This window comes from Lynx canadensis, chromosome A1 (assembly GCF_007474595.2).
Source record: "Lynx canadensis isolate LIC74 chromosome A1, mLynCan4.pri.v2, whole genome shotgun sequence".
In the NCBI taxonomy this organism is placed as follows: Eukaryota; Metazoa; Chordata; class Mammalia; order Carnivora; family Felidae; genus Lynx; species Lynx canadensis.
In genome coordinates, this window is record NC_044303.2 from 91,155,467 (window position 1) to 91,170,916 (window position 15,450).

Below are 15,450 nucleotides of genomic sequence, written 5' to 3' on the forward strand. Positions count from 1 at the left end.
GGGAGGACTTTGCCACGCTGACCTCTTCACCTGGGATGCCCTCTCTGCTGCTGCTACTCCAGCTCAGAGTTGGCGCTCCCCATCAAGCCCAGCAAGGGTCCTCCAAAAGGCCCACAGGGAAGGGGGTCCACGGCCCTCCAGCACTGGCCTCAGGGACACGTTTGGTCCCCATCTGCCTCCCCCACAGAGCTGGCTGCACATCTACGGGGGATGGGGTGCACGGAGTCTTGAGAAGACCCTTCTCAGTGACAAGAGAAGACTGTTGTCCTCTATCCATGGAATGATTGTCCCCTCATTTCTCACTGGACCTGCTCCTTCTCATCCTTCACGTGTCAACTGAAATGTCACCTCCTCAGGGGGACTAAGCCTGAACTCTAGTCCAGGGTGGGCTCCAGGCCTGGTGGGAAAGGAGAAGAGAACCAGAGCAGATGCCACAGCTGTGCTGACAGGGAGATGCCATTTTGGGCTCCTGGGCCTGACAGAGCTCCAGGCCCTTGGGACCCTCAGCTGAGGCCCCTTGGACCCTCTCTCCCACCCCAGGCAGACTGTGGAGTCCTTATCCCTGCACAATTCAGTCAGGCAACCACCCATCTCCTCAGCCTGTGACAAGGAGTAGACACAATTTACCGGAGAGAGAGAGGGGAGAGGAGTGCCCATGGGTGGTCTTGACCCTGCACAGGTGTGAGTGGGCCTTGCCCAGAGATGAGGGGCCTTGCTTCAGTGGAGGCAAGTTCTGGAAGAGGAGCTGCCTAAGGAGATGCTGTGGGACACACACCACCAGGGCTGGCCCTTCGTCTCCCTGGTTTTAACGTGGTGGCCACACTGGGGAAACCAGCCTTTGGGCACCTGGGTGGCCCTTCTTGGGTATTCAAGTGTGTGAATGGATGGAAAGAGCTGGCTGTGGTCATGCACACTCCTAGCTGGGCAGCCCAGCTTCTTGGCCTCTCCATTCACTGCTGGGTTCCAGGCCTGGTGTCTGTGATGGCCAAGGAGTTGGTTTGCATGCTGCTGGGTCTAAGCCCACTTGACACTCACTCTGCCCTCTCTGAATCTCTGTCTTTTCCTCTGTAAAATGGGGACAGTTCAGGTGCTGTGAGTTTTCAACAAGGTGATGGCCAGGCTGGTGCCGAGTGGTATCCAGGTGGGGTTTTGCCTTGTTTCAATGTACCTGGCAAGCCTGGGCTGCTACTGCAGATTGTGTCCTCTGTCCTTTCAGGGCCCCCCCCAGGCAGCCTGGATAACCTCAGCCGTGCCCTGGGTGTCCTGGAGGAGCGTGTCAATGGCTCGAGGCGCAGAGTGAGAAGGCATGCTGCAGATGGTGACTACAACATCGAGGTTCTGCTGGGTGTGGATGACTCTGTGGTCCAGTTCCATGGGAAGGAGCATGTGCAGAAGTACCTGCTCACGCTCATGAACATCGTAAGTGGCAGTCGGTGGTGGGGTGGAGCAGTGGGGCTGCTGGAAAGGTCACCATATCAGCCTGTGGGCAAGACCTCCCAGGACCCCAGTGCAGAGGTAAGTCAGGGGCAAGATGATTTGAACGAGCCAATTGCTGGGCAGAGAGACCCCTGCCCATTTGTCCACCTTCCTCTCCACCTGCCTTACGTGAGTCATCGACCCTCTGGAACTCAGCCCTTTCATCCCCAAAGTGGGGCCAAAGTCAGGTTTGCAGAGCATATTTTATTTTAATTAATTAATTAATTAATTAATTTTGGAGAGAGAGACAGAGCATGAGTGGGGGAGGGGCAGAGAGAGAGGGAGACACAGAATCCAAAGCAGGCTCCAGGCCCTGAGCTCTGAGCTGTCAGCACAGAGCCCGATGTGGGGCTTGAACTCATGAACTATGAGATTATGACCTGAGCCAAAGTAGGACGCTTAACAGACTGAGCCACCCAGGTACCCCAAGCATATTTTATTTTGGAGACTGTTGCTGTGTTTAACCTCATCTAGTTTTTGAAAAGTGCCTTTGATGTAGTAATAATAATTATGATAATAATAATAATAATAACAATGAAACTACCACAACGGCTACTATCATTGAGCTCTTACTGAGTGACTATGTGCCAGGCCCCTGTAGACATGCATTATCTTAGGCAATCCTCACACTAATTCTGCAAGACTAGTAGATATAAAATCTTGCCTGCCTTGAACATATGTGCGCTTCCCCAAGAATTACACTGCCTTCCAACCCGGCTGAAAGTCCTGCTGAAGGAAAACTCTCTGTTTTCCATACTCACACCAGCTCTTCTGACACCATATGTGTGGGTTTTCCATAACAAGTGCTCCCGACACTACCCAGAGTTAGCACGGACCCCACGGGGTAAGGGCTCAGTCCCACAAGACTGGCCTCACTTCGGATGCCACTCACAAGTCCTGGGTTGTCACCTGTACAACCTGGTCAGAAGACCCAACCAGCCGTAAATCAAGGGTTCCCATGACTCCCTCCTCGGGTTCAACTGTTTGCTTGGTTCGGTTCACAGAACTCAGGAAAACCCTACTTACTGTCACTGGTATATTATAAAGGATGCAACTCAGGAAGAGTCAAATGGAAGAGATGCATGGGGCAAGGTAGGTGGGAAGGGTTGACAGCTTCCCTGCCCTCTCCGGGCACACCACCCTCCCAGCACCTCAGTGTGTTCACCAACCTGGAAGCTCTCAAAACTCCATGGTTTACAGTTTTTCTGGCAGTGTTATTGGTCATGGTGATTCGGTCGTCTTTCTCCCTAGGAGCCTGGGGCGGAAGTGGGGGGGGTCAGTGCTAAAAGTTCCAACCTTCTGATCACCCAGTTGGTTCCTCTGGCAACTGGCTTCCCCCATCCTGAAGCCATCTAGGTCCCACCAAGAGTCACCTCATTAGCATAAACTCAGGTACCCTTGAAAGGGGCTTATTATGAATAATAAACTTCTCCTGTCACCCCTGTCACTTGGAAATTATAGGGTTTAGGAGGTCTGTGTCAGGAACTGGGGGAAGAGACCAGTAGATATTTATTATTATGTCACACTTGGGTTAGTTAACTCCTAGCCCCACCATTAACCTGGTGTGAAGGGTCCCTCTGACACACATACCTGGTGCTGCATGAGCCAGTAGGAGGAAGTCTAGAATTTTTCTTGGTTTTGCCAGTTAACTTCAGTTTATTCATTTCCACCTTCATGATCTGACTGTATCCCAACTTTGGGTAATAGGATGGTTTGGTTAGTTTCTTGAAAAGCCTGAGGAATACAAAAATTCCTAAATTGAAATGTATTTTATCATAGCCAAAGAAAAAAGTGTTTTATGACATAAATTGGAGGAGCTGAGGAACAGTAGTTGGGCCGCGTCTTTTTTCCCTGTGGCACCCAGCAAGCATTTATTGGACACATGCTTGTCCCAGGGCATGGCAGACAGCCTGGGGCTCAGAGACAAGGGGGGGGATGTCTGCCCTTCTAATCTGAGCTCTGACTCCCAGTGTAGTCAGGGAGATGAGGCACCCTGTTTGAGTGCGTGTTGCCCTGACAGTTAAGACCCTATAAGGTACTGTGTCCTCATTTAGGGCTGTGCACACCCAGGACAGAGTCCCTGGGGGCTGATGGAAGTCATGCCCTTTTGGTGGTCTTGGGGAGGAGGGAGATGGAGAAATCATGAATAAGTGAGAAAGGATGACCTTCCAGGGCAACGCTGTCCCACAGAACCTTCTGCAGTGCTGAGAATGCTCAAAATTCTGCCCTGCCCAATGTGGCAGCCACTAGCCAACCCTTGAGCACTTAAAATGTGGCTGACACGATGGGAGAACTGAATTTTTACCTTATTGATATTCAGTGGAGTTTTAAAATTTTAACTTAAAAATATTTTTTAAAAGTTTACTTATTTATTTTGAGAGAGACAGAGAGAGCACAAGCAGGAGAGGGGCAGAGAGAGAGGGAGAGACAGAATCTCAGGTAGGTTCCACATTGTCAGTGCAGTGGGTCTTGAACCCATGAAACCATGAGATCATGACCTGAGCTGAAATCAAGAGTTGGACGCTTAACTGACTGAGTCACCCAGGGGCCCTAAAATTTTTTTTAATTGTGGTAAAATACATATAAAGTTTACCACCTTCACAATTTTATTTTTATTTTATTTTATTTTTTCTAATTTTTTAACGTTTATTTATTTCTGAGAGACAAAGACAGAGCATGAGCGGGGGAGGGGCAGAGAGAGAGGGAGACACAGAATCTGAAGCAGGCTCCAGGCTCTGAGCTGTCAGCACAGAGCCTGATGTGGGACTCGAACTCACCAACCGTGAGATCATGACCTGAGCTAAAATCAGTCACTTAACTGACTGAGCCACCCAGGTGCCCCCTACATTCACTATTTTAAAAGTGTATAGTTCATTGGGGCGGTTAAGCGTCTGACTTAGGCTCAGGTCATAATCTCATGGTTTGTGGGTTGGAGCCCTTCGTTGGGCTCTGTGCTGACAGCTCAGAGCCTGGAGCCTGCTTCAGATTCTGTGTCTCCCTCTCTCTCTGTGCTCCTCTCGTACTCACACTCACTCTCTTGCCTTCTCTCTCTCTCTCTCTCTCAAAAATAAATAAACATTTAAAGAAATAAAGTGTGCAGTCCTGGGACATTAACTATGTTCACACCACTGTTCAACCATCCCTAACATCCATCCATCAGAACTCTCTCATCTTGTCCCCATTAAACACTAACTCCCTACTCTCCCCTCCCCTGGCCCCTGGAAATCACCCTTCTACTTTCTGTCCCTGTGGTTCTGACTAATTTAGTTACCTCATATAACAGGAGTCATATGCTATTTATCTTTTTGTGACTGGCTTATTTCACTTAGCATAACGCCTGCAAGGTTCATCCATGTTGTGGCATGTGCCAGAATGTCCTTTTTAAGGCTGAATACAATCCCCTTGTGTGCATCCATTGCCTTGTGTTTATTCGTTCATCTGTCGATGAGCACTTGAGTTGCTTCCGCTTCTTGGTTATTGTGAATAATGCTGCTGTGCATGTGGGTGTACAAATATCTCTTCATGTCCCTGCTTTTCAGTCTTTCGGAGTATATACCCAGAAGTGGAATTTCAGGATTATATGATAGTTCTATTTTTTTTTAACATTTACTTATTTTATTTTTGAGACAGAGACAGAGACAGAGAGAGTGCTCAGGTGAGCAGGGTGGGGAGGGGCAGAGAAAGAGGGAGACACAGAATCCGAAGCAGGCTCCAGGCTCCGCGCTGTCAGCACAGACCCTGATGCGGGGCTCGAACTCACCAACCGCGAGATCATAACCTGAGCCGAAGTCAGACGCTTAGCTGACTGAGCCACCCAGGCGCCCCTAAGGTAGCTCTATTTTGTATTTTTTGAGGAACCTCCATACTGTTTTCCACAGCAGCGCACCATTTTACATTCCTTCCCAGCAGTGCCCGAGGGTTCCAGTCTCTCTGCATCCTCACCAACACTTGTTATTTTTGATAGTAGCCATCCAGTGGGTAATTTAATTCATTCGTAATTCATTGACATTTGGATTTAGATCACCATTGTGGCGAGTGGCCACCCTATTGGACAGTGGCCCTGAGACCCGAGGGTGCTGGCTCACCTGGAGCTGTAGCCAGAGCCCCAACTGGCCCTAGAAGGCCTGGCCAGGGCAGATCTCCCTCTCCCTGTGAGTACACAGCTGGTTATGGGGCTTCCCAGCCCTGGAGCCAAACCAGCAACGTGGAGGACAGATGCGGCGGCAGCTGGCCCGGACTGCGCTCCAAGTGAGGCATTTGGTCAGCTGTGAGGACAGCCACGGCCAGGGCGGAAACACTTCCAGTGTCTGAGGCATAGGGGCCCCACCCTGGACAGACACAGCCTGTCCCCTGAGGAAGACCATAAAGACCCTGGGAGGGGGGTCTGGTGGGGGTTCTGATGGCAGGGACCCAGAGAATGAAGGCTCTGAGGAGGAGCAGGGGCCGAGGTGGATGGGAGGCGGGTATGGCTGGACCCTGGCAGCTCTAAGCTGGGCTGTTTTCTATCGTTCAGGGTGATACTGCTGCACAGATCCCTTTGGGACCTCTTTGCAGCAGAGTCTGGGCTGGGATGTGGGTCCTGGTGTGACATAGACATTTCAGGTTCTTCAGATATCCATGTGCTCTCTTCTTCCCTCCCAATTACCAGCCTCCCTTGTACCTAATTTGGAGCTGTGTGGCTAGTTTTCTCCAATGGTCTGTGTAGAAGGAAGTGATGTGTCACCTCTTGGCCAAGGTGATTAAGAGCCAGTGTGTCCCTTCCTTCTGTTTCTTTCCCTAACACAGTGACCCTGGAAGCCATATATCCCAGTAAGTGCAGGTACAGAACGAGGCAGGATCACCCAACCTCTGCTGGCCTGTGATGTGTATAAAGAAACACATGCCAGCTTTATTGTGTTAGCTACTGATGTGGTGGAGACTTTGTTATGCAGCAGAGCTCATCCTGGGCTGACTCATACACCTGGCACTTGATCATTCTGTCAACAACTGTTCATTGGGCATATCCTGTATGTCAGGCAAGGGGTATAGCTGTGAGCACAACAAGACACAGCCATATCTTGCATTCTGGTGGGGAGCACAGACAATATTCAAGTGAAAATCAAAAGAGGTAATTTCAGATAAGGACAATGAAAGAAATAAAATAGTGAGGTGGAGAAAGGAGAAGGGCTGGGAAATGTGGGCCACTTTATACAGGTGGTCAGGAAGGACATACACAGAAAGTAACACTGCAGCTAAGACTCGAATGATATTGGATGACTGTGGGAAGAGGCAGGATGGAGTGTTCAGAGAGAATGGGCGGTGCAAAGGCCCTGAGGCAAGAATGAGGTCAGCACATTTGAAGGTGCGAGAAAGGGCTGGTGTGTGGGGAACAAGGGGCCCAGGTAGGAAGGGAAGATGCAGATGAACAAGGCCAGTCACTGGATGTTGAGAGGGACTTGGATGTGACCCGAAGGGCGGTGGGAAATCTCCAGAGGTGCCACTTCCTTCCTGCATTTACGGGCAAAGACATTTTATTCGTAGGGAAGTGGAAATTAATCAATCCATCCCTCTCTCTATCCAAGACTCTCTGGAGGGTGAAAAGGGTTGTAAATGTTTGCTGAACATCACAAGAGTCACCTCAGTGCAGAAAAGATCCTATGGCATTCAGACCTCTGACCCCCACCAACGCACTCCAGCACCTCCTGCCAGGTCCAGTTTCCTTCCTTTCCTCCCTAAATCTAGAAACTAACATTCCTTGTTTAATAAAAGATACTCTATTTGGGGGCGCCTGGGTGGCTCAGTCGGTTGGGCATCTGACTTTGGTTCAGGTCATGATCTCACTGTTCATGGTTCAAGCCCCACGTCGGGCTCTGTGCTGACAGCTTGGAATCTGGAGCCTGCTTCAGATTCTGTGTCTCCCTCTTTCTCTGCCCCTCCCCCCCCCTCTCTCTTTCTCTCGCTCTCTCTCTCAAAAATAAATAAATTTTTAAAAAATACTGTATTTAACAGAGACAATAAATTATTTATGATGGAAAATGAGAATATAAATCCGGCAGGAATGTGAATGTCTTCCACCTACCAATTATTGCCTATTACCTCATTTTAACGGTGGCATCACATTGCATCATATAGCATGCCTTTTATGTAACCAATTATTGATATGACATAGTCACATAACAAAATTTATTTCCCTATTAGATGTCAGACTGGACACTAGCTGTAATGAACACCCTTACAGCTAAATCTGTCACTCATCCATTACTGTTTCCTTAAACTGAGTCCCTAAAAGTGTAGTGCCTGGTCAACAGGTATGGGCATTTTAAAGTTTTCTGTGCCAGAATGTTCTCTGTTAGGGTTTCATCTATTAATGCTCCACTGAGCAAATGCCTGTCTCCCCTCCTCCTCCTACCACTGAGTCCTTTTTAGCTGTGGTAATTTGAAAGCAATGCTGAGATATACTTTTTGTCTTTAAGTTGTATTTATTTGATGGTAATGAAGTCGCATCTATAAAAATATATATGTACTTTAAAACAGCAATCATCTTACATGTTTAGTATTGGCCTATTCATGTTCTTTATTCTATGGGGACATTAGTTTCTATCTTGTTAATTTGAAGAACATTTATATTTGAATAGGTTCACTTTTTGTCTGTCATGTGGGTGGAAAATATTCCCTGTAATTCTGTTTTTTGCCCTTTGTTTTGTTTTGGGGCAGTTTGCTATGGTTTACATTTTTGTGTGTAGTGGTGTCCTGAGATCTTTCTCTCCCTGGGTTTTCCCTTGGGTGCCATGTTTGGCACTTCACACCCTCCCCCAGAAGTTAATCTTCTAGAGCTTTGCTCTGGTCACTCTGGCAGACTCCTGTGGCTTCTTGTCAGCAGACCGTTTCCCAAACTCGTGGCCCTACACTAACCACCTGGCCATTCTTGCTGAGTTCAGCCACATCAGAGACCCAGAATGTCTCTGATTACCAAACTCCTGGGGCCCAGGGCAGAATGAAGGTGTGGCTCTCTTGTTTGGAGATCAGGAAAATGTGCCCTTAAAGGTACATATAAAGGCTTTTTCCTTTTTCCTGTGATCTCTGTCTCTCAAATTGTCAAGATTTAAAAATCATCTACTGATTGTCACTGTAAACAATGAAAAATTAGAATTTTAAAGTATTATCATGAATTTTACCAGTTACCTTTATATTGTAAAAAGCTTATTTTATTTTATATTATCTTTGTTTTTTAAATGTTTATTTCTTTATTTTGACAGAGAGAGAGAGAGAGAGAGAGAGAATGCATGTGTGGGCACATGCCCCTTTGCAGGGAAGGGGCAGAGAGAGGGAGAATCCCAAGCAGGTTCTGTGCTGTCAGCATGGAGCCTGACTCAGAGCTTGATCCCACGAACCGTGAGATCGAGACCTGAGCTAAAATCAAGAGTCGGATGCTTAACTGACTGAGCCACCCAGGCGCCCCATACAAAGCTTATTTTATTTTATTTTATTTTATTTATTTATTTATTTTTTAAACGTTTATTTATTTTTGAGACAGAGAGAGACAGAGCATGAATGGGGGAGGGTCAGAGAGAGAGGGAGACAGAATCCGAAACAGGCTCCAGGCTCTGAGCGGTCAGCACAGAGCCCGATGCGGGGCTCGAACTCACGGACCGCGAGATCATGACCTGAGCTGAAGTCGGACGTTTAACCGACTGAGCCACCCAGGCGCCCCACAAAGCTTATTTTAAATGCAGATATTACAGCATTTAACTTGGATGCAGAATCACCAAAATTAAACAGACTTGTGTTTCATGGCTCATGCCCGGAGGGTACCAGAAGTTCACACAAAACACAAGCCAGACTCAGAACGGTTGGAAGGAGGAAGAGAGGAGCCCCCAGGAATGGAGCCAGTGGAGGGAGTGCTCTCTTGGACGCAGATTATCACAGGTGCTCCAGGTCACAGCCAGCAGCAGGAGATATGCCCTCTGGGCCTGACAGCTGTTTTGTCCCCTGACTGCTGCCCCTGGAAGAGCACATCATGCTTGTGCCCTGGTATGGGGTGGGGATCTGGGGACATTAAGCCTGGCATCTCCCCTTCCCTCAGGCCCACCGCCCCAACCCAGGGCAGATGGTCAAGGCTCTTTACACCTTAGCAACTGGATGGGGGTGCCCAAGAGACTCGCCTCCACTGAGACCCATGTGGGGCTGCCCTGGGTGGGACCACCACTGCCATGTCCTGGCCCGAGAGACCACGGGGCATGTGCACCCACCTTGCACCTGCATGCAGGCCCCTGCCCAGGGCAGAGAGTGGCAGTGATCACAGGGTGGGGAGTGGGACACCGAGACCTTGTCCTGTGGAGTCAGGACCACTCGTGAGCCAAGACCTCACTATCCTGTTGGATTTTACTTACAAAACACAAATTCAAAAGTGAAATGATGAGGAATGTCAAGACAGCAACCTCAGAGCATTAAACCCCAAGTGCAGGGCCCTTCTGGGTATGGGTCCTGGTCGCTGGCCCATGAACTCAGCAACATGAGCCCTGCACTGAGACCCCTTAGCCCAACCCGACCCTCTCCAGACACCTGATGTGGCCTGTGCTCCCTGCTTCGGGCCCCATTCTCCATGGCCCTTCTCCATCCTCTGCTTGTCCAGAGGCTCTCAGCCCAAAGCTACACCGACTCTCAGCTTTCTGTCCAGATGAAGAAGGCTGTGCCTGAGAGAGTGCTGGGGCCAGATTACTGGCAGTGGCCTCGTCCTCTTGGGCCCTCACACTGGTTTTTAGCTCCCAAATTCCAGAGGCTCAAAGGTTGCTAGCAAACCCAGGATGAGGCCCTGTCCTTTTGGCCTCGGGGTCCTTAGCGTAGTCAGAGAGGCTGTGAAGCCCCACTGAGAGCTTCTATCCACTGCTTGTGGGAGGAAGGGTTTCCTTCCCAGCGCTAGGAGGGCTGTAAGGGCAGAACTGTGAGCCGTGAGCAGATATGTGGCCTGTCCAGCCAGGCTGGGTCCTCCAGGCCCCATTGCCACACCACCGCTGGACCCCACCTGGGCTCCCTGCTTAGATGTGGCTCTCCCGCAGCTGGCCTCCCTCTGCCACATCCCATTCCTGCTCCTCCCAGCCTTCAACCCTGGCTCATGCTGTGGCTCCTCTGGGCCCAGCCTTGGGAATGAGGAGCTTCCCTCTGCCCAGGACTCCCCTCTTCCACGGGCTCTCCTGGTGCACTGGAAACCACTGTCCTGTTTCACCCTTTCTCCTTAGAAAAGCTCTCCCCTCTGTGTCTGGTGCTCCCAAGCTAGGCTGCAGTCAGCACACCTGAACACACCTGCTGGGTGTGTAGAGGAATCACCACATTTTCACAGACCTGCTCTGCCAGTGCCTGACTCGTCTCTGCCTCCAAACTTGGTGTGTGACAGCGTGTGCCTGGATGCAGCCCCCATGCTCACGGCACGTCCAGTTACCTTGCTAGGCACAGATGGTGGCTTTTCTCCTGGCTCCGGTGAATGGGAGGCCAGGGACAAATACCTTCGGAGGAGACTAGAGCCATGATTCAAGTAACATGTTTACGTATGCATTTTGAAAAGTAAAGGGGCGCCTGGGTGGCTCAGACTTCAGCTCAGGTCATGATCTCACCATTTGTGAGTTCAAGCCCCGTGTCGGGCTCTGTGCTGACAGCTCGGAGCCTGGAGTCTGCTTCGGATTCTGTGTCTCCCTCTCTCTCTGTGCCCCTCCCCACTTGCACTCTCTCTCTGCCTCTCTCAAAATAAACTTAAAAAAAAAGTAAAGTAAAATTTGTGCCAAAACTTTAGCAAATCTACACCTTGGGGCCAAGACCCAAAAAGCCTTCTCATGTGGGTTATTGCCTTTAGCTAAAGCACCAAACAATCCTGCTCTTCCCTGAGACACCAAAGGCCTTGATGGGATCTCAGTATCCACAAAGACCTACAATTTCCTATCTGAGCTGCTGGTCTGATTGTACTCCTTGTGGATGTGGGTGAGGCTGACCATTGAGTTGGGTGATGGCTTGCCCCAGAAGGTGGCCCACGATCCTCTTTACCTTTGGGTATGTCTGCCAGAGGCCGCTGAGGCCGTCACTGTCTGCCCTGGAAGTGCCACTCTTTTTGGATGGCAAACATTTTAAAACATCAATTTTATGTTAAACTAACCTTGGGCGTGTTACTATTGAGTTAAAGCAAAATTCACAGCAGCTTTTCCAGATAAACAGAGATGCTAAAGTAAGGTTGCCAAAAATATAACCCAAGGGCCAAATCTGGCCTGTCATCCTTTTTTTTTTTTAATAAAGTTTTGGGATATAGCCACACCTGTTCATTTGTGAATTGTCTGTGGCTGCTTTTGTGCTCTAATAGCAGAGCTGAGTAGCTGGGACGAGGATATGTGGCCCAGGAAGCTGAAAACAGTCACTCACTGGCGTTCATGAAGTATTTGGTATCAGGCTCTAAAGAAATCTTCTATGTGCTCTGTGCGCACCTTGAGTTGTGGCCCCAGCACTCTAGAGTTGACATTCACATCCCACCATATCTGTACACTGGGTATACTTATTAGTGAAGCACTTGGTAGAGAATGAGGACCAGCTTCAGAGTCAGGAGCAGCTGTATCCTAACCCTGGCTTTTACCTACCTGGCAAAGCTCCTGCCTCGCCCTGCTCTTGGTTTCTTCATCTTTCAACCTTCCACACACTCTGAGAACCCATAAAGGCTAGTGCAGTCCCTAGGAGAGAAGGTTCCCCTCACCCTTCTCAGATCTCCAGTCTTCTGCAGCTGGAGCAGCCCTTTCCTGCAGGCCATCGTTGGGGAACTTGCCCTTGAGCCAAGCTTTACCCCTCTTCCTGCTCAGACCTGAGCCCACCCCAACCCCACCTTAGGCTTGCCAGCTCTGTGGACCTGTGGGGTAACTTTGGGGACTCCTTTTCAAGCAATTAAATGAGCTGGTCATTATAGCCATTTTAAAACAGCAGAGTAGGAAGAGTAGATTTCTGGGCAGACAGAGCCGTCTCTCCCAGCTGTGTTAACTGCTTATGTTCTGGAAGAATTCCTGAGCCCCCAAAGCATCTCTTCTGCTGAGGCAGACACACTCTTTAAGCCTACTGAGAATGTGTGCTCCAAAGAAACTTCCATGCTTTCATAATAGAGGCCATATCCTTTGACCTTCCCCCCCAGCACGGGGACAATCCTCTGTACAGTATGTTCTTAAACAATTTTTGTTGAATGAATGATCTCTGTCTGTGCCAGGATTCAGATATTTTTCCTCTTTTCTTTTCTAATTTAATCCAGAAATTGGCCTGGGTTTACCAAAGCCTTGCCAGGGTTTGCAAACAATCAAAGGCATACAAGCTCCATTTCTCACCAACTTCCAAGAATGTTGGGGCCGTGTGGCAATGGTGAGGAAGGCAGTGGCAGGGACAAGAATGTTTTCTGCTGATCCCCCGGGGGAGGAGGGGGGGTGTCCTCTCGTGACCAGGCCACGGAGCTGCAAGCTAGCCAGGGCGAAGGCACTGCCCCAAGTCCCCATTCACGTGTCTCTGGCTCTGGGTCCTGGGAAAGAGAAAAACATCTCTGAAACTGGACACTGAAACCTGGTTCTCTTAAGTTGGAGGGAAGTAGGCAGAGCTCCCAGGCAAAGGGGGACACGTTTGGGTTTGGCCATAGCACAGGGTGGGAGTTCCCATGGCCGCTCAGCAGCTCCCCAGGTCCCGGGGTCTGCTCGTGCCCTGGGCTGCAACAGGGCATTCTGGCCACCATTCTGGCTCCTCATGTGTGTCCTACTGGCCTGAGAGCATGGCCCTGTGCGCTTCTAGGAGATAGAGCTATCAGGGTAAGCACTGTGCATGAGGCTGATAGAACGCTTAAGAGAGGGTACATGTCATGGCTGACAGAATCAGGCAGGGAGGCATTTGCCCAGGTGAAGGTGGCTGTGGGCAGTACGGGGTGGTGGGGATGGGGCGACAGGAGAGGGCACGCCCCCCAGAGATCCCCTTCTGGGTCCCCCTCACTTGTGGTCAAGGAGGAATGAGCAGACCTGCTGTTGCCAGCTTTGTTTTTTTTTTCTTCATGAGAAGCTGGAAATCCAAGTTTTATGGGAAATCTAATTATTTTTCAATGTCAGCAACAAATTGAAATTAAGACCTCACACTGCACAAGTGAATCAGAACACGACCGCAGGACACAAGTCTGGCTGGTCAGCTGGTGGATGGTTCCTTCTGGCCAGGAAGAAAGGAGGCACGGCCTGCCCTGCTGTGTCCTGTGATGGGGGATAATTAGTGCCACCTCCCAGTGCTGTCGTGAGCGTGACTCGAGTTAAACACCAGGAAAGTGCTTTTAGCAGAGTGCGGGGCCCATGGAGGGCATCCCACGAACACGAGCTAGTCCTGGCTTTGTGTTTGTGCATTGGGTGCTCTCTGAACCCCTGGTCTAAACTGGGCCGCATTCTGGGCACTGGAGTACAGGAGTGAGCAGTCATGTCCCTGTGCTCAAGAAAGTTGGAGCATGGGAGGGGTGGGAGCAAGGAAGAGAAGAGTAATTGTACCCTGGTTAATACATGTGCTGATTGTGCAAATACAGGGCATTCTGGGTCACAGGGAAGAGTGCCTCAGATGAAGGCCACTTGAGCTGCCCTTAATGCAGAGGCTGGGGTTAATGAGGAGAGGAGCCTTGTGTATGCCGGTGTTGCTGCAGTGGTAGAACAGCATGTGCAAAGGCCCAGTGGCATTGCCACATCACAGCATGGGGTTGGGCCCCGCTGGGGTGTATGGTGCTGGGATGAGGCAGGAGATGAGGTTGGCAAAGCCTTAAAAAAAATTTTTTTTTAATGCTTATTTTTGAGAGAGAGAGAGTGTGTGTGTGAGTGGGGGGAGGGGCAGAGAGAGAGGGAGGAGACACAAAATCTGAAGCAGGCTCCAGGCTCTGAGCTGTCAGCACAGAATCTGATGCGGGGCTTGAATTCATGAACCGTGAGATCATGACCTGAGCTGAAGTCGGACGCGTTAACTGACCGAGCCACCCAGGTGCCCCAAGGTTGGCAAAGCCTTTTGTCTCAAGCTAAGGGGCACAAAAAGGGATGATATCTGGGGTCCCTGCCATACTATGATAGGGGAGTGATGAAGTTAGTTTTGGGTCTAAAAAGAGAAACTTCTCTCTTTAAGAGTTTGGGGCTTATGCCTTCTGTTATTGGAAACGCCAGTGTGAGGTGAGGAGACTGAGTTTTTATGCCTGGCAGCCCCGTGTGAGGAGTCACTCACCTGTTGTCTCTACATTGTGCCTGGTGGCCTGTGAGTTCACTCTCCTGGACAAGGTCACTGAGGCTCAGAGAGGTCGGCTAGTGTGGCCAGGGCATGGCAGCTGGGATTCACGTACAGGTGGGAAGATGGGCTCTTAGTGGGGACCTGGCCCAGGTGCCTGTCCCCTCCCTGCTGTTCTGGCCTGAAGAGCAAGTGCTCCTGAATCCTTGAGGAAGAGCTGAGGTATGTTCTTAACTTGGATCTCTCTGATCTCCCAACAGCTATTGACATCACTTGCCCATGCCCCAGCCTGTTTTCCATCTACTTTCCCTCTCCTGGTGTTTTCTCTGGCCTTTCCTTCTATTGTGTCTTCCTGTTCTCTCTAAGATTTGCTCCCTCACGCAGTCACCCATTCAGTGCATGTTTACAGAGCTCCTGCCACATGCCAGACACAGCCGTAGGTGCTGGAATGTGGTGGTGAGGAAGCCTGGGCAGCAGTGGGGGCGGGGGGCTCCTGCCTGCATGGAGCTCACATCCAGTGAAGGTGGGGTGGACAATAGACAGCCACCCCCTCCCCAGCAACCCCTCCCCCACCCCCAGCCATGATGATGTAGGTGGAGAAAGTTCCAGAGGGGGAGGTACCATGGTCTGGCCTTACCTCCGCCTCTTCTTCCCTGAAGAGTGTGGCACCCTGCCCCCACCCCAGGGTTCTCCCCAACCCCCCTCCCCTCTCCAGGAGGCCTCCTGACAGCTGATATAGGAGTCTGGGAGCAGCTTGCCCTTGGC

General features: G+C 50.3%; 1 protein-coding gene across 1 annotated transcript in view; it reads left to right on the forward strand.

Moving 5' to 3' along the window:
- ADAMTS2 (ADAM metallopeptidase with thrombospondin type 1 motif 2) overlaps nt 1-15,450 on the forward strand; it is a 246,077-nt gene that overhangs the window by 143,293 nt on the left and 87,334 nt on the right. Inside the window, exon 4 of the mRNA XM_030316217.1 lies at nt 1,217-1,419. Within this exon, the coding sequence (XP_030172077.1) occupies nt 1,217-1,419 (203 nt within the window). The remainder of the gene's footprint in view (nt 1-1,216; nt 1,420-15,450) is intronic.